This window comes from Elgaria multicarinata, chromosome 10 (assembly GCF_023053635.1).
Source record: "Elgaria multicarinata webbii isolate HBS135686 ecotype San Diego chromosome 10, rElgMul1.1.pri, whole genome shotgun sequence".
Lineage (NCBI taxonomy): Eukaryota > Metazoa > Chordata > Lepidosauria > Squamata > Anguidae > Elgaria > Elgaria multicarinata.
Window position 1 is genome coordinate 60,922,829 of NC_086180.1, and position 19,329 is coordinate 60,942,157.

The 19,329-nt window shown below is 38.2% G+C and overlaps 1 protein-coding gene across 3 annotated transcripts in view; it reads left to right on the forward strand.

Annotated features, from left to right (window-relative positions):
- Positions 1-19,329, forward strand: part of ZDHHC2 (zinc finger DHHC-type palmitoyltransferase 2) — a 42,629-nt gene that overhangs the window by 22,902 nt on the left and 398 nt on the right. The window contains exons 6-13 of one of the 3 annotated variants that reach the window (XM_063135998.1): positions 1,261-1,293; positions 2,058-2,178; positions 4,459-4,591; positions 4,706-4,832; positions 4,933-5,025; positions 7,162-7,274; positions 9,102-9,179; positions 9,349-9,718. In XM_063135998.1, the coding sequence (XP_062992068.1) occupies positions 1,261-1,293; positions 2,058-2,178; positions 4,459-4,591; positions 4,706-4,832; positions 4,933-5,025; positions 7,162-7,274; positions 9,102-9,154 (673 nt within the window). In that variant the 3' untranslated portion in view covers positions 9,155-9,179; positions 9,349-9,718. Of the gene's footprint in view, positions 1-1,260; positions 1,294-2,057; positions 2,179-4,458; positions 4,592-4,705; positions 4,833-4,932; positions 5,026-7,161; positions 7,275-9,101; positions 9,309-9,348; positions 9,719-19,329 lie in introns of those variants that run through there. The other 2 variants (XM_063135999.1, XM_063135997.1) reach the window with 2 other exon arrangements.

Below are 19,329 nucleotides of genomic sequence, written 5' to 3' on the forward strand. Positions count from 1 at the left end.
AGGATGCTAGCAGGAGGACTGAGAGGGCGGGGATGAGTGAGTCAACTCAGCGTGGACAAATAATCAGCCCTGATCCTGATTCACGCCACAGTTGATTATTATCATTTTGTGTGAGTACCCGATAGATAAACAACTGTCAAGTTGATTACTATCAACTATCAATTACTATTGACTATCATGTTGTCTAAACGCAGCCATGTATTCTTCACATTTTCACACATCTTAAAGAATGTGTGCACTTACCTATGCCTTATAAAGGTTTTTCTTGACAAGAAAGAACAACTATATGGAATTTCAGTGTTATATCACATGATTCATTTAACATGAAGGAAGAAACTGAAACCTAACTACTAGCATTCATGTAATTCTATTCCCCCAATTATTCAGAGTTGCAACTTTCAAAATTAAAGGAATTTTTATCCCATTTTTACCACAAATGGTATTATTCTAAAGATTGATACAGACATTGGTTACTTACAAGATTTCAGAAGCTTTAGTGGATCATACATTTGGTTCCCTACCATGGCGGTAGTTTTTGAAGTGGGGGCTTACAGATCTCACCTGTAGCAAGATTCAGATGATCTCATGAATGCAAAGTTCTCACTGCAAGGGGAGAAGTAGAAATCCCACTTTGAAGTAAAGAAACTGTAATATGGGTAACATCTAAGTCAGCCCAAACAAGAATTAAGTTGCCAGCTTAAACATGCTGCTCCCAATACAATGACCTGGTCCAGACGACATGGCAGCCCACTGTAGCTTAATTTAGCCACAGAAGCTGCTGTGTTGTGCCGGGTGCCCAAGAGCACCCAGCTTGCCATGGCTTGTCATGTCATGTGAATCCAAGCAGCAGACAACCCTAAAATAATCCTTGGTTTGTTTTAGGGTTACTTGAAGGTTGTCTAACCCTCAAAAGGACCCCTGTCATTTGGGTCACACAAAACGACAAGCCATGGCAAGACGGGTGCCCATAGTTGCCCAGCAGGAGGCAACAGCCCCATGGGAAAATTAAGCCATAATGAGCTGTCATGACATGCAAACAGGCCCATTGGGCTGAATTTAGACCAAGTAAGTTGTATTTAACTTGACTTCTACATTGATTTCAGTGAGATCTAAGTATGATTAACGTGGTCTAAATCTAACCAATTATTAGCTTATTGGTACACCTATGTTTAGTATTAATACTTTTTAACATTAAAAAGCTTTACTTTTCACTGCAAGTTCTGTAGAATAAATCATACTATTATTGTTTGTCTTTTTAAGATGTATTTTGAAAATGGATCATCATTGCCCTTGGTAAGTAATATATTACTTCATCAGTTTGGACTAGATAATATTTTGGGGAACTGCAGTATCCTGTCCAGCCTCTCCTGTCCTGCCCTTGTCAGGGTGGCCTCTCTAGATGGGTGGAGGGTGGGCGAAAATCATCTCTATTGCTTCTTCTGCTCTGCCTGGCATCTGCCTGTAAAGCATAGAATTTGTAGCATTCCATCATTGGAGCACTCCTCTAAAGGCCATAGGATTAAACCCTAAAGCAACTACATCATTTTAAAGGCTAAATTAAAAAAAAAGTGCCTTTACATCCTTTCAATAAATCATGAAAGTGGGGACCAATTGTAGTTCTTGAGGGAGAACATTCCACAGTTTGGGAACAACACAAGAGAAAGCCCTTCCATGTATGCTTGACAAATGGGCTTCTGCAGATAATTGTGAACTCAAATGGGCTTCTCCTGCAGATCTTAAAGAAAGTCCATAATCAGCCCAGTCTTAAACTGTTTAGGGCTTTAAAGGTTAAAAACAAAATCTTGAGTTAAACCTGGAAAACAATTGGCAACCAGTGCAGGTCTTTCCAGACAGGTGTAATATGGTCCCAATATTCCTTTACACCAAGTAGCTAATACTTAAAATAGAAGAATTTCATCAGTTATTATAGCTTAGAGAAAGTTGGAAGATAAAAGTCTTTGGTTTACTGATTGAAGCTGATTAAGGAATATTAAAGATTACAATAAGTGTGTGTATATGTGTGTTTTCAGTGATTTATGCTTTTTATTTTCTCCTAGGGTGAACAACTGTGTTGGATTCTCCAATTACAAATTTTTCCTTCTTTTCTTGGCATATTCTCTGTTATACTGCCTTTTCATAGTTGCAACTGATTTACAGTATTTTATTAGATTCTGGACAGTAAGTCATAAATAATTCCCTAGTTTAAAATGTGTATATGTAAACATAAATGTGTTAACTGCTAGAGTTAGGCTGCAATCCTAAACAAAATTCTCTGGGTGTAAACTCTATTGAACACAGTGGGACTTACTTCCTAGTAAACATGTATAGGATTGCACTGTTACTTAATAAAATTAGCTGTTTCTAGACTGTATTTACAAAGCTACAAATGAAGTTGTTTGGTTTTGCCTCTTGTGTTTATGTACAGTCTTGGTGTGTTGTTATGATTTTGGGAATGGGAAGAATAACAAGATTAATTTTGAGAAATTGCCCCTGGGTTTTTGGATTTTGTTGCACTTGCTGATCATTAAAATTGTTTGGAGTGCACCATATGACCTACATTGGCCTGGTTCAGACAACACGCTAAACCATGCTGCTTAACCACAAAATGGTTAACATTTTGTGGTTAAGCAGCATGGTTTAGTGTGTTGTCTGAACCAGGCCACTCACTCTTCAAGCCTGTCCATGTAGTTCTGCGTTCTTCAAATAATATCGCATGTAGGGCTGTCTTGCAGTCTAAATAACAAGATTTCAAACTAGCATGAGGAATGTATGTCCTTGTTGCATACACTGCATTTATTTTACCTTTTGTGGATGTTATTTAAGCATCTAAAAATAAATGTGTTCCTTCAGTATTGTAAGGACATCAGAAAAAAATGAGTTGGATCCAAACTTAAGTCGACTGCACTTGCATCTTGTTTATTTCAATGTGAAAAATCAGTTGATTTTAGTAGCACTTAAGTGCAACAGGCTTTGTCGGAATTCAATCTATAGTCTCCAATTTATATTCAGGCTGTACTTGAACTGGAGATATGGCAAATATGTAGATGCCAATTAAGAACTTCAGAAATATCTGAAATAGGCTGAAATCCAAAAATTACACAAGTATCCATGTAAAGAATGCATCATTATTGAAGCATAGTGTATCATGCAACCTTTCTGATTCTGTGATACAAAAATCAGACAGTGTTGGTGGATAATATGAAACTTTTTTTCCTTGAGGCTGTGCCAGTAGAATATCTACCATATATACTGCATATTCCACCATTCCTTCAAGGTACTCAGGTGGTTTTTCTCTCATTTTATCCACACACTCATCCTGTACCCTAAAATAGGTTAGACTGAAAGTGAGTGACCCAGGATTACCCAGTGAGCTTCATGGCTGAGTGCCCAGTCACCTGAGCTAATTACTCCAGTGTTGACTGCTAGGGCCTAGGGACTCTCTATTCATTTCAATTAAAAGAGTGTATATGTTGTGCACAGAAAGGAATGCACATAGGGTCACCTCCCTCATTGAAATGAATAGAGACGTGGTTCCGTGTGGAGGCACACATAACAGAACTACCATGACTAAAACAGAGAGCTGGGCTAGAGTGAGTATATGTAAATTCTATGGGATTAATTTTTAATACACATTTTTATCAGAGATATTGATCAGCTGCTGTACAATTGAATAGCTGGTTAAGTGTTTGTAGTGGAGTGTGCTTGCTTATTCCACTAGATCAGTATTCTCCAACCTGGTGCCGTCTAGAAATTTTGCACAAAATCCCCACCAGCTCCAGCCAGTGGGGCCTGTGGTCATGGATGATGGGACTTCCAGTCCTAAACATCTGGAGGGTACCTGGCTGGGGAAGGCTATACAAGGTGATAGACAACTGTCAGTTTTTGTTAAATTGTTTACATATTAGTCTATTTTCATTACTTCTGATATAGTCAGTAGAAAATTATATATGCATTTATTTATTTATTAAATACATATCTCACCTTTTCATGAAAAAATTTACTCTAAGTGGCTAACCCAGTAAAATGAAAGATAAAAAAACCACAAAATTTTAATTAAAACCAAAAAGTGATTCAATTAAAATGCATGAATTGGGTTGGATGGCATATTCATACCTTATTTTCCCATATTTTAATTTGGGAATCTTATCTTCTAGTATTTGGTACAAGGTTCCGTGCTGTTGTAATCATATCAGGAGTTTTAGTAACTCCTATCTATGGTCTTTATATGTCATTGGAAATATCAGACATTCCAAATTTACAAATCTTCTGCTGGTATCAAATCATTGCTTGGCAACTGGACTTAATATAGATAAAATGCTCCTGTCTCTTTTAAATGTCTGATAGTTTTATTAGTTTGATATATTATCACATCATTGTCGACCCAATGTTTTATTAAAAAGTAAATATATTTATATGTCTAAAATATCCCAACAATTGTTTTCCTTCCTTCCTTTATAGAATGGCCTTCCTGATACCCAAGCCAAGTTCCATATTATGTTTTTATTCTTTGCTGCAGCCATGTTTTCTGTCAGTTTATCCTCTCTCTTTGGATATCACTGTTGGTTAGTCAGCAAAAATAAATCAACATTAGGTAAGGAATTACAATGTTATTTTGTTAATATGCCTGTTCTGCGTGGTGTGGATGCTGCTTTGGCTAAATAAATAAATAAATATGATAAGAAATGTAAACATCTTTCTTTTTCAGAGGCATTTCGATCACCTATTTTTCGTCATGGAACAGATAAGAATGGGTTTAGCTTGGGGTTCAGCAAAAATCTCAGACAAGTCTTTGGAGATGAGAAAAAATATTGGTTGTTGCCAATTTTTAACAGGTATTTGAAAAAAGAAGTGTTATCAATACTAAATAGTATGAACCAAATCATGTTTAAAACATTGAAATTTGTCTACATAAAATGTTATTTTTATTTTCAGTTTAGGAGATGGATGCTCCTTCCCTACCTGCCTTGTTAACCAAGATCTTGAACAAGCTTGTACTCCCACAGGACACAGTGCTTCAAACAAAAAGTAAACCTACATTTATTTATTGTTAAATTTGCTGCTTACCTTGTTCATTGTATTTTACATGTTGCTTGAGTAGTAGTTGTATACAATTTAAATTCCATTGATATAGAACAATATCATAAGTAGGATTTAGGGCAAGTTAAGAATGGATGTCTACAATCCATATATACATGTAGAAATTACTATAGAGTGCATTCTTCAGCATGATAGTTTTATAAAACACAAAATCCATGTTTTTGCAGGGAGAACAACGTTGGTTATGCAATTACACATGTCTACCTGCATGCAGCACATAAAGAATGCTACAGCATGACAAAAAATGGCATACCGTACGAACTGACTCTCATTCCACTCTGCCCTGTTCACTTCTATCTTAATGAGTAGTTGCAAATCTGCAACATACATGTCCCTGATGCTTCATGTCCTACATGTGCATCAATAGCCTCAACTAGCCTCTTAAGGCACCGCTTTTCATCAATCATCATGATTGTGCCATTTTCCAAGACTGGGTTCAAACAACACAATAACCAACAGTGGGTTAAATAGTCAATGGTGAGTTATTGTGTTGTCTGTTGGGAGTTTTTCACACTATTTATTTATTTTATTTATTTATTTATCATACTTATACCCCGCTCCTCAGCCAAAAAAGGCTCTCAGAGCGGCTTACACTTAGCAAAAAAGACAGTCCCTGCCCTCAGGCTTACAATCTAATAAAGACATGACACACAAGGAAAAGGAGTCAAGGAGGGAGGGAGGGAGGAGAGAGAAAGAAAGAGAGAGAGAGAGAGAGAGAGAGAGTCCAGCAGGAGCAGGCCCCGATGTTACTTCTGCCTGCTCCTGTCCCCTCGGTCCTTCTTCTTCCCCACAGGGCCAAGATGGCAGTTTGCCCTGTGGGGGGGGGGGGAAGAGTCCAGCAGGAGCAGGCCCCGATGTTACTTCTGCCTGCTCCTGTCCCCTCAGCTATGGTTGGTTGTTCAGCCAAAATAACCAATGCAAATAACCAATGTGCATAACTTTACACACACTTGCATTGAACCACATTTACCATTTTAATGCCCATTTTCCCATTTGGGGAGATCCTTTTGGAGCTCTTCCCTGTCCCTTTTTGTTCTGAACACCCCAAATAATTTGGTGTTTTCAGCCACCTCACTGGTAACCCCTAATTCAAGATCATTTGTGAACAAGTTAAAAAGCACCAGTCCCAATAAAGATCCTTGGGAGATCCCACTGTTTACATCCCTGCATCATTTACTGATCCATAAGAGGACTTCTCGTTTTATTTATTAATTATTTATTTGTTTTAGAATCTTTATATACTTCTCATTTTAAAAACCCCAAATTAGTTTAAGCAAATTATAAAACAATGCATCATTATAATAACACAACAATATTTAGACTAGTTGATGGTTGGGAAAAGTCAAGACTCCCCTGCCTATTGAGTTTGTGCAGGAATTTTTGGTGAGGGACTTTGTCACCAGCCTGTTGAAAGCCCAAGTAAACAATGTCTACTAGATCACCCCATCCACATGCTTGTTTACACTCTCAAAGAATTCCAAAAGGTTAGTAACACAGGACTTAACTTTTGCAAAAACCACATAAAGAAGATTCTCTACCTTGCATTTATTTGCAGTCAGATATTTTTTCCTCAATATTATATTATATTATATTCACTGGCCTTCAGCAAACAATATAGAACATGGAAGCCTCTGAGTTCTGTTGGTAGGGACGAATAATTATGGCTTGATTCATGTTATGTGAGGCAACTTTTTTTCAGCGGTTTATGCTAGATTAACTGAAAAATGGCCTCAGAAAAAGTTTCCCAAGGTGCTTAAATGTTTGCAAGAGATTAACACTAATAATACAAGGCTGAGAGTTTATCTCTTGTTTCAACAACAAAAAAGACAAGTCTGTTCCTTATGTGCAATGCACTAGCACACTGTAAAAGCCTGGTTAAATATACATATGAGTATATATTGACAAAGCTATAAATGTATAACATAAGTATGGTAAGTAAAGTATTACTGAGCTGGAATACTTATAGGATAAAGAGTGATATATCTGTAATGAAATTCCTTCTAAACAACCTGTAGTGCAATTTATATACTTGCTTTCCTTTCAACACTTGTTATTTTCTAATAGTGAGAATAATCATCATTTTCCTGCTAAGCCATTACGAGATTCCCAAAGCCACCTTCTTACTGACCCTCAGTCTTGGATAGAAACCAGTGCAAGTATTGAAAAGAACAAACTGGGTAAGAGATTATTATGATTTTTCTATGCTGAGATTTTTTTAAAGGATGGCTTGTAGGACTAAGGCATCAAACCTAATTTCAATCAGGTGTAAAAAGGAAATTTCTGTACTTGTCAGATTGAATCTTACATGAGGAACATTCACATAATTTACAGCTAAAGGAACTCAAATTTTAAAACTGCAGATTTTTGGGGAAACAAATAGTGAACCAAAAGGAGGGGAAGGCTCATAACAAAAAGGATAATGAAGTCTTTTGACATGGGGCTCATCTACACAAAGCAGGATATTCCACTATGAAAGCGATATATAAAAGGCAGGAACCACACTACTGCTTTATAGTGGTACTGAAATGCACTGACAACTGTTAGGGTCCATGACATATCTACACCAAGCAGGATATAACACTATGAAAGGAAAATTAAGTTAAAGGCTTGGTTGTACCAAAGGAAATTGGCCCTGTTTCACAGTGATGATGTCACCGCAATGTACCTAGGCCTAGGAGCATCAGTCCCTGTTACAGCCTTCCTCTGAGCACTCCCCACCATCTCCCCATTACAAATGCAGAAGGGAAGTCTTTTTGAAACAGTGTGGAAGGTTTGAGCGTCTGAATCCTGTAATGCATGCTTGTTTGGTGTACTGCCCAGTGACTATGAGAAGCAGTGAAAGTATAGATCCCATGGTTCCCAGCATCCGGGGCTTCTGTTGTTGCTGTAGAATTTCTGCACTTTTTCCCCACCCTGGCCCACCCCCCCAATACACACACACACACACACACACACACACACATATATGGTAAATTGCACAAAATGCAGGGGGGAGGCAGTGAAGGGAGATTGTAGAAAACCTGCAGCAAGGACATGAGCAAGTTGTAGATCCATATCTGATCAGGTTGAACGCCAGAAGATAAGAGTCCAAGTTAGTGCTTGATTCATTATGGCCAATACTATAGCAGTAAACTAGCACTACTAGTATCTATCGCATAGTGGTTTATCTACCCTTGTTTACTGCTTTTGAAGCATACATGATCAATAAATAAAAATGATCACCAGTACTATTCCCTTAAATATAAGTACAATGCTTGCTGTGGCTTGTCCTCATAACGCTAAACCGTTCATTTAATGTTGGGTGAGAAGCAGCTCTGAATGGACTGAGGCGCTATATATGCATCAGATCTGCTTTATCATTATTACATTACCAACAAATTGTAGTGGCATTGGGATAAATTCTTACCTCAGTGGGATTAAATGCCAATGTGCAAAACTTCATAATTAGTTTTCAGTTAAGTTAATATAGGGTGAAATTTACAAACCAGTTGACCAAAGATATTACAAGATATGTCAAATCCTTACCACAACCTCTGTTCTGTTTCAGACAATATCCATTGCTATTTGCATCACACATATGACTGTAGCATATGACAGGTGCAATTTGCATAATCACCCACCTGAGCATAGCTTGTCATGACATCCAAACCTGGGCAACATTGTTTGTTGAAGGGGAAAACAACCCTCAAATAACTCATGGGCTATTGATTGGTTATTTGAGGATTGTTTCCTCCTCCAACAAGCTTCCTTGCCAGGGTTTCGATGACACAACAAGCCACACCCGGGCAAGTGATGAGGTGAATGGTGCCTGGCACGCCCCATGGCTTATAGACACCATCATGGCTTGTTTAAGCTGTGTGATCATTTGAACCAGCCCATTGTGTAAAATCAAGGGTAATGGTAACAGCTGTGCACTGAAGAGATATGGAATTCTGTTTATGAGCCTATTTAGTAAAAAAGAAGAAGTTAAGAACCACTGTTTAAAAACATTGTGTTTCCTAAAGGTCTGAGCAATCCTGCACTTACTATGGAAAATGAAACCTTGTCATTCAAGTAAAAGAGAGAAATCCTGGATCTTCAAAGTAAGTTTAAAACAAAAAACAGCTTTGCTGGCTCCTCTCTGAATCCATTCTTTTGTAACCTTCTATAGGTCATGATATGCATGTCATTAAGGTGTGGAGACATGAAACAATTAAATGAGCTACGTTGTCTTTGTTTTTCAAAATGGTATGCTTTAATGCTTTGTTGTAGTTCAGAATTGTTGGTGAGTGGATGAGAGGATGAGGGATTCCTCCACAACATCAGCATCCATCAACCAGGTGTTCCAGTCCACTGCTGTGTGGATATGCCCAGAAGATATGTCAAGATCTACTTTAGCTGTCTCCCTACCATCGCTTGAAATACAACGCCTGTTGTCTTCTCATATGTGTATAAAGAATAGTCCGGTTAACACAAAATATTGTTAAAATACAAAGGGGAAGTCTTCAAAATTACAGGTTGGGAAAACAAGAAGTCAAGACATTCAGGACAAACTTAGTCCTTTTCAGATTAAAAGGGCAGTTTTTGCATTGGCACTGATAGCTCAGTTGAATGTAAGCTATTCAAATATAACCTGAACATGCTCTTGCAGCAATTCTTGAATCTTTAAGTCTTGCCTCCAATTTCCACCTGGAGGCTATATTTATCCAGAGGAATATACTATCAAATTTGATCAATTGATTAGATGGCTTGCTCGTTGATTGGGTATAAAGATTGGAACATATTTTGATTCCTACCTTCAGATGAGATAGCAAAACAATTTTAATTATAAAATAACTATGAATAAGCTGGGAAAAAGCTTCATTGATACTAACATAATCACTCCTGCCACACCTTTCAGGTCACCTACTTGTAGCTAGGATATAATTTCTCTTAATTATTATTGGAGAAACAGAACAAAACTCCACATTTAATTTACGTATGTGTAAGTCAGGAGCATGTAGTTAAACATGCTCAGAGCAACATTTTGTGAAACTGTAAGTGTGTGGTAGCTTACCATTTGGTTAATCAGCCTTATTAGAAATGTTTGATGTTAATATTTCTTGAGAATGCTTGACAAAGTTTGCGTCTGTAAGAGGCTCTGTTTTAATTACAGTACTCTTTTCTCAATTTGATTTACCATCCTTGAATTGCTGCATTCCTCATCATTACCCTGATGTACATACAAGGAAATGTGTACTATCATGTAGCACTCATGTTCACACTAATTACTAGGATTCTGACTACACTCTCTTAAGCCAACTAGGCCTTGCAGAGACAATTTAAATGAAACTAAGTCATCAAGACTTTCAGGATAGTTTTCATAGGATCAGTCTAACAACAAAGGTTAAGACCTTTATCAGAAGTTTCTGATGCCAAGGAAATAGCAGTTTGACAGATAAGCTTTTATCAGTGCCTTTGCATGCACGATATGTCAGATAAAGTTATATGCGTTTAATGTATCACATAAAATACATTATGCTGTTTACATAATGTAGGTTGTCATATATGTAATATCAAAATGATTCATAAAATATTATATTATTAGGTAAGAAATTAAAGTGAGGAAATTGTACATCTCACTTAAGGGCATAGCTGAGAATCAGAAATTGCAGCTTCTAAAGTCAGTTTGGCAGTCAGTTTAGATTTTTATATAGACACAGTACAATATAGATCTGGCTCCATGACTTACTTCACAGCTGCAGTAGCACTAAGTGTTTCAGAAAACCATTATTTCCTCTGCCTGTAGCCAAGCAAATAGACTTTGGTTATTTCAGAATGATTCTTCTGGGTGGGAAGAGTCTGTTAAAGTCAGATGGTTATGATGTCTCTGTGACGATATCATTGCAGTTGTAAGAGTGTGAATTTGAAGGGACTTTCCCCCCTCATGTTTTAATCCATATGAAGAATCTCTGCAGGCTTAATCACCAAAAGTGCCAGAACAGAACCCCTACAAGTTGGGATATTTGAGAATTTTATGTGCTGTAGCACATGGTTTTACACAGTATATGTAGGCATTTTGCAGTCCCTAGTTTCCATAGCATAGTGTTCTAATTACTTTGTATTTCTATTCAGACAAAATCAGAAGGACAGAATGGCAAAGACTGGTACTTCCATTGCTCAATCATAATAAATAATGTACGGTGGCTTGTTAACCTTGCTGCGCATCATGCCAAGTGCATTTCAGCCAGATTTCCCTAATTACCCTTACTGGTGTAGTTTGCTATGTTGTTCAAACCAGGGTGGGATGGCTTGTTGAAGTGTCAGTAACCCTCAAATAACCTATCAGTTGTTGGGTTGCCCCTACCCCCACCCCCAACAAAGCCTAGGCAATCAGATCCAGGTGACACAGCAGGCTGCACTGGTGAGGGCAATTAGGGAACCCAGCCCTTGCTGTGATCATGTGGGCCCTTCCCATTGCGATGTGTTTTCTTTACCTGCAGGACTCTTTAATACATACCAGCATTCATCAAAATGTGTACAGACTGAAGGGAAAAGCTGGAATTTATTAGAGATCGAATATACCTTATAGTATTTTTCAGTAAGATTCAGAATAGCAAAAGAAATTTTAAATATGGCTCTCAGCGCTGCTGTCTGACACCAATATTTTCTGGAAAGGTGGGATTCAGGCAAAATTTACAGCGAGCCCTCTGACTGTACTTGTTTCTAGCTATCCAGGTGTCAGGCAGAAGAGGCCATATGTGTAACCTAGGAATAACTCTTCCGCACTTCAACCGTGACGATATTAACCTAGAAATAAATTCCATTGGTTTTGTGAGCAGTGGGACTTCCAATAAAAGTGTTGGGTACTCAGGAGTGAAGGAGTAGTAACTGTGGAATGGTACTGATAGGAAGCAGGGATGTAGTTGTGGAGTCTCCCTGTGTGGGACAACACTCTAGACAATCTCTGTGATTTCTTGCTTGTGGGAAAGCTAATATCATCAAGCCCCCTCTGTAACAATACAGGAGAAAGAAATTTGTTCTCTTACTCCATCAGCCCCTACAATATACCTATACTTGGGAGATTAGAACTTGGACTAATAGAAAACTAGGAGTATCACTTGATTAAAGAAATCTTAGTCAATTAATTGTATGAGATTGTAGATCGATTCAGTCTTATTTATTGAATTTGTATAAATTTGTATATGGATAAAAGCAATTGTTTTGAAGGAAGAAACATACTCTGTTTTTAAATGACTCAAGGCATTGTATTAGCAGTATTTCCTCCTAGGCAAGCGAAAACAGAAATACCTATTGAGATACTGCTTGTCTTCTACTGTATTTAAAGTACTTGTGTTTAAAAAATGTAAAGAAACACAATCTGCTAATCAGCTGGGGCTATTTGTTTTCAAGTGGTTTATAGTACAGGCCTATACACCAGGAGTGCAGAACCTTTAGCCCCTTGGGGCACCCCAATCCAGCCGGCACAGCTTCTGGGGTTTCTACAAGGGAATGGGAAACCCCCAGCAGTGCAACCAATACTGTTATCTCTGATCTCAGATCAGAGATAACATCAGGAGGATGGGGGGGGGTGTGCGTGCGTGCGTGCGCGCGCGCGCACTGGGCTTTACTCACACTGGGGGAAGTACACACATACCTGGGACTAAACCCTGTTGAATCCCATGGGGCTTATGCCTGAGTAGACATGCATACGCTTGCACTGTAAAAGTTAATTTTTATATCATTTATACCCCAACTTGGGTCTGAGGCATTCTTGGTGGCTAGGCTAGGATTGGCTTTATCTATTAAACATCAAAGCTAAGTTGAAACGTTTTGGGTTGGATGCAGGTTTAGATGTGTGGAAGTGGTAATCTCTACCCCTTCCTCCCTGAGGCAGCCCCTTAAAACTGCTACATAGAGTCAAGAGAAGCTTCCAGAAGGTGCCTCCACCAGGTTTTCCACGATCCACTCTATAGCATACCCCATTCAGCAGAGTATTTGAGGGGCTGCCACAGTGGGGCAGAGCAGCCTGCTTCCACCAGTCCCATCACACACATCTATATCTGGTTCTGTCCCTGTGGTAATATGTGCCTGGGACATGAAGATATTTTTTAAATAGTCCTACAGTTCTGACAGTCTATCGTTCTGGTACATTCAGTATACTTCAGTATATTAAACTGCGTAAATTAAGACACAGTTTAGAAACTAATGGTCAGATCACTTGTTGGAGAACTATTTCCTTCAGAATTATAATTCTTATTGAACATTCAATTTAAGTGTAAACAAATATTTATTTAGCATCTACAACATGCAACTATTACCACTGTGTGGAGTACAGAGAGAGTGTGGTGCTAAATCTAGCAAACCTGCTGCAATGTTACTCTAACATCATTGCATTTCACAATTGTACCATTCTCTGACATGTTCTTTTTCATGTGAAGACTTTTTTTTAATGTAACAAGCTAAACATTAAATTGCAACATCAGAATAATTTAATTTCAGTGTTAATAGTTTAAATTATAGACATTTCTAAAGATTTGTTGCACAGTTAGACACACTTTGATATAACTGGACATATTTTGCATTATGTTACTACTCAGGCCACTAAATCATAGTGATCAGAAGCCAAGCGTCCCAAATGCCCTAGCTGTACCAGAAGTGTTCCAGTAAGCTCTCTCCAAAGCTTTAGTTAGAACAGTGTTTTCAAAAAGACTAACAGTATGAGAGAGTTCACAGGTAGTACTGATGCATTTTTTTTACTGTTTGTCTAACTTTCTAGAAGTTATTTTTGGATGTTTCTACCACGCATGGGAAAGATCACCTAGATAATTACATCATCTCCAACACAACCCCTTTCATAGGAATTTGACTAATCTTGAAGAGTATTAAATATTAGCTGAACAGTATTTTTTTAATTAAACTCTTTTATTAACAGAAGTTGAAAATAAATTTTCCTACAAAAAAGCTTCAAAAAGCTCCAGTCTCTATTAGAGATAATTTTATTGTAATGTTCACTGATTTCAAATAGGACTTATTGTACAGCACGTATGGGAAACAGAAAAGAACAATAGTGGAACTCCCATATGCAACATGCATGCAGTCCAAACGAAGACTTTTTGGGGTGGGAGGATAGGTATTACAATGAAACAACAGTACAGCAGGATGGATTTTCTCCATCTACAAAAGTGCAGGCTGCTGCTAGAACTTCATTGGCCCATGCCATTTGATACGTGATCATACTTATGGACATCAATACAATATTTTTTATTAAGTGAATGGATTTGATCAATCAATATAGTTAGTATGTTATGGCGCTAGAATATGGACTGCTGCAAACCATATTATATACACATCAAACATATTGCTTACATCTGTCTGGAAATATATCAGTTCACACCTTGATATATCCAATGGGATATCTGAACATCTCTCTCAGACAGACAGACACACACACACACACACTCCAGGTGTTTAACAGGGTTCCACTGATCTGAGCTATGGGCCAGCCACAGGCAACACATTTGTGAAATTATTGCCACTATCTGTCACCATTGAAATCCTTAGGGCCTTTCCAGTTGGCTATTCCCATATTTTGTAAGTAACAGCTGCCCCATAATTCACATGGGGACTGTGTTGATTCCTATTGCAATTACTACTACTTGAGGGATAAATTTAGCAGATTGCAGATGGTTCAAAAACTAGCAACAATGGCACCTCCACACTTAGGCTAATTAGTACTCCTTGTGCAAAATATTTCCTCAAACACACTTTTCATATTTGCAGGGGTAATGCCGACTAATTTTATTATTCACAGATTCTTTACTGTAGATTCCTCAGCTACATATTTGCAAGCAAGTAAACTCATTGTATATGCTGGAGATCACAGCTACTAGACCCAAAAACTACTGTAATCTTCTAATGGCCTATTTTCCAGCACCCAAGAACATGAGAAGATTGCTGCTAGCTGATCTGTCACACACCCTTGTAAATAGTACAGTTTTTACATTAAAAAATGCAAAATCGTGAAGGATATTATCAAGCTCAGTTCTCAGTACCTTGCTTAACTGACAACTTTCTTACATAATAACTATATTTCAGTAATAAAAATTAACTGACCACTATTATTGGAGATATCTCCTGCAGTCAAGAAGTGGTTGTTTTATGATAACAGGATCTTAGATTTCTTCTTAAAGTAACTAGTTGGAGAGTATTGCTTTGCTAAGCTGACTTTTTTTTATCACCTTCCATCTTTTAACCTTGAGCACTAATTTAATAGTAAAATATTCCTATCTGTATGTTTCATTGTCAAGAACACACACACACCAAGGAGGAAAAACACTTCTAGGGCCACCACATTCCTGTAGTGTAAGCCATTCGACTTCAATTTAAGAGATCATGTGTGCCTAAAACGTGACAGAACTGAAGGTTCAAATTAAAACAGCCTCAAATCTATCAACAGGTGATCCAAGGTGACGTACAGTGTTTAATAATGGTGTGAATGACTATCCTATTCAAAACTGGTAAAAAGATATTAATTTTGAGAACTCGACTTTTATACATCCTCTATATTGAAGGCTAGAATGCAAAACTAAGACTTAGGGCAGAAATCTTTTTCCTGTTTTAGGCATGTACATACAACCTTTTAAGATTCATCTTTATGGGTACCACTCCTAATATAAATTGCTGTTTTCATAGAATAAAGTCCAATTTGAATTAGTTGCAGTTTTAACTACTAAGGAAGTTTGTGGAGTAAGATTTGTTTTTATCCCTTCTCAACTTTGGCACCAGTGCCAAGATACATACCATTCTGGTAGTTGAGAACTACATTAATGCACTAACAATAATGATTGGAACTCATATAATTTGCATACATGAAAACTAGTCTGAGGCTACAATCCTATATTTACTTCCTAGGGAGTAAGTCCTGTTGAACTCAATGGAATTTACTTGTACTTAGACATCTATAGGATTGCACTGTAAAAAGATTTATTCTGCTGCTAAACAAATAAATAGCTGCAATCTCATAAAAGGAAAATTCTTTCTCACAAAGTCCAGAACAAACCATAATAGCAAGGTACAACTTAAGGAGCAAATCCCGCCATTGAACACTAAACAAAATACAAACTGTAGGCAAACCATTTGAGTGAAAACTCTTTATCAGCACTATAAACCGGCTCAGCCTAGGTTCTTTTATGCTCAAGAAATAGCATTTAGGCTAACTTTGATACCAAATCTAATGCAGGGCGATGGGGGAAGTGAGGAGCGCCGGAAAATGAATTGTATTTTTCTCCACAGCAGTTAGCTCCAGTGATTCAACTGATTACTCTATTGTTATTACATTGTTTTACATGGATTCTAGGGGCATGTTTACATATAGAAAGCTAGGTGAAGACAATTGTACAGAATGACTGTTGCAAATTAGCCTTTTGGGACTCAGGGTACTGTGAGTGGACAAATGTTACTTCACCTACAAGGAATTGGTTGAGGATCTAGATGACGTTACTCCATACATATGCTCTACTCATCATTTTGTTTGCTCCTCTTCATGCTTCATTGTTTCAATAATGTTGGCAAGATTTTTGAAGCAGGACGAAGAATCCTAGCCTCCAACTGTTCTGCTTCAGAATGACTTTGAAGTATCAATTCTTCCATGAAAAACATTCCCAACGCTTGCCTGGGTGCATGTTGCTAAGAAGCAATATTGTACATAGCTACAGGTCTTGCACAGAGTGGAAGAGCTTCTTGCTTCGCTTTCTTTTGTACTCTGTAAAGCAGTATTACGTATTTTTGTATCATATTAACTCGCTGCTGGAAAACAAATTAAAAGACAAATGACCTAAAGCAGTCAGGCTTTGGATTTGAGAACTGGAATGTGTGTGCAACGAAGTATGGCATTGAAAATGTTTTACTAACATGGCTGACATACAGAATACACATTATACATGTGCACTTGTACAGAATTTGTCTGCTTTCTTAGTTCACAGAATGTAAAACGGGGATCATCAACAGGAAGCCCTAAGGCCAAATCAGCCTGTTAGGAATAGCAGCTGCCCCCCTTCCAATCCAGAGCCACAAATATGCAGAGAGGCAAGTGGTTGTGACAACTAGTTTTACTTGGCAGTCCACAGTGGTGATATGGCTCTGGTCCACCTAAAGAGTGGCTCTCCAGTAAAACTAATTGGAGACCAGAAACCCAGAACCATGCCCTACACACTATCAACCATTTACAGAAACTGGCTGGGGAACGCTGGGAGTTGTAGGACTTTTTTTCTATCTAAACATGCATTGGTACCTGGATTGCACCCTTACTGGCTCAACACCATTTCCTGTGTATAAAAGAAGCAATGGTACTTCAACACTTGATGTAAAGCAGTCTACTTCCAGCATAGTTGTGCAGAGGCTTTGGCTAACAGCTATGACCTTTACATATTCAACATTACCTGTAATGGAAAGCTGAATGGCTACATCAGAAACTAAGGAAGTCAGTTCAACCCAGACAAACCTGAGCAGGCTACCCCCTCAGAGATATGTGTCTAAACTCACTTGGCACAAACAATTCCAGGGCCAGCATATTCAGATTTCTCTGGGGAAGACTAACATCTAGATTTATGGTACCAGTTCTGCTGCCGACTGAAGTTTTTTTTTACAATGCAGCCATCTTATGGCACGGTAGTTCTCCTAGTTACCCGTGCGTGATAGGGGCAGAAGAGCCAACCATTAAGTCATACAGTTGATGCATTCCCTAAATTGGTATTAGGACACATTGACACTATAAAGTTACACCAACTAACTGGTTTGGGCACCTCGAGAAAACACGTACCAGTACTGGTCTCTAATTAGTATAGGCTGGGTAAGACTAGGGTTTCTAGTTGAGCAGCATCTAGGTGATATTCCACCAAACCTCAGATTGTTTTGAGCAACCACCTCAAAGGCATGAACAGCAACTGAAATTACAAGCCTATGTCTAGGTCAGGGGTAGGAAGTCTAGCTTCCCAGATGTTTTAGGCTACATCTCTCCCATCAACATGGCCAGTGGTCAGGAATTATGAGACTTCTAGTCCAAAAACATTCCCTTTGACAAGACCCCTGACAACAAAACTAATACGTTTGTAATATAGACCTACTGCTGGTCGGATTTCTTGTCCACCACTTCACAAACCACCAGTAGCAAGACACCAGTTGACTGGGAGGGTGCTGTTGCACATGTCCTGCTTATTCATCCCTGGCCGATGGCTGGCTGGCCAGCCACTGTGTGAACAGAGTGCTGGACTAGATGGACCCTTGGTCTGATCCTTGTTCTTATAACTGGAATATACCTCTAAAAAAGGTATCAGCGCTCACAAAAAAGAAGTTGGTCCCCAAACAGCTCTGCTTGCAAATTAAGTACAATCTGTTATACTCAAACTCCGCTCTGTTCAGTCTCAGCTGAGAGCCACTGTATTAGGGATAATCACTGCTACAAAAAAAAAAGTAAGCTTGTCAAAACATAGCATAAAACTAGGGTATTCTTGCCATTGCAGAGGTAATGGACTTCATGGGCCTTTCCACTCCCATGTTTATTGCTGAGCTACACATGCAGCAAAATTGGTTCTTAACTACGGGTAGCTACCTAGTCAAGAGACTGATTTCAGGAGAAAGCTTGTGGATTTGCTTAACACACTCAGCTGCAGTTTGAAAATGTAAAGCTACGATGGTGAAGGTGTTTCTAACAGTCTTTCTATGAACAACAGACTGCACTCGAGAACAAAACAAAAGCAGTGGAATAAAATATATCTTTGTAGGTAAGAAATATACAAGGGATTAGCTGGGTACACAGACATGCCAGTAGAGGTTTCAAAACAAAACCACAAGTCTGTAGATATGTAAGAAAACATTTTTAAGCCTTTATTTACAAAAGCTTTAAAAACAAATACCCTCTTTTGCAAATGTCTTTTGTTATTTTTCTTTAAAAAGGACCACCCAGTTACATTATTGTAACTTAATTAGGAAAAAAAAGGAAAACAGGTTAAAGTACATGGTAAACAGGTCAACTTGTTTAACATTGTTAAGGTTTACTCCAATCGCTTTTCAGTGTAGATGGCACACACAAAATGCTGCCACAGGCACTCCATCATTTCAGGTTAGGGCTTAGCTATTCAATACCAATTAAAGTCTTTCTGCACAACTGCTTTGTATAAGCACGCTCTGCATGGTTAGGAAAGTACTTTATGGTCCTTTAATAAAACAATGCCTTTATAAAATATTTGCTAAGATAGACTCAAAAATAAGCTAGCC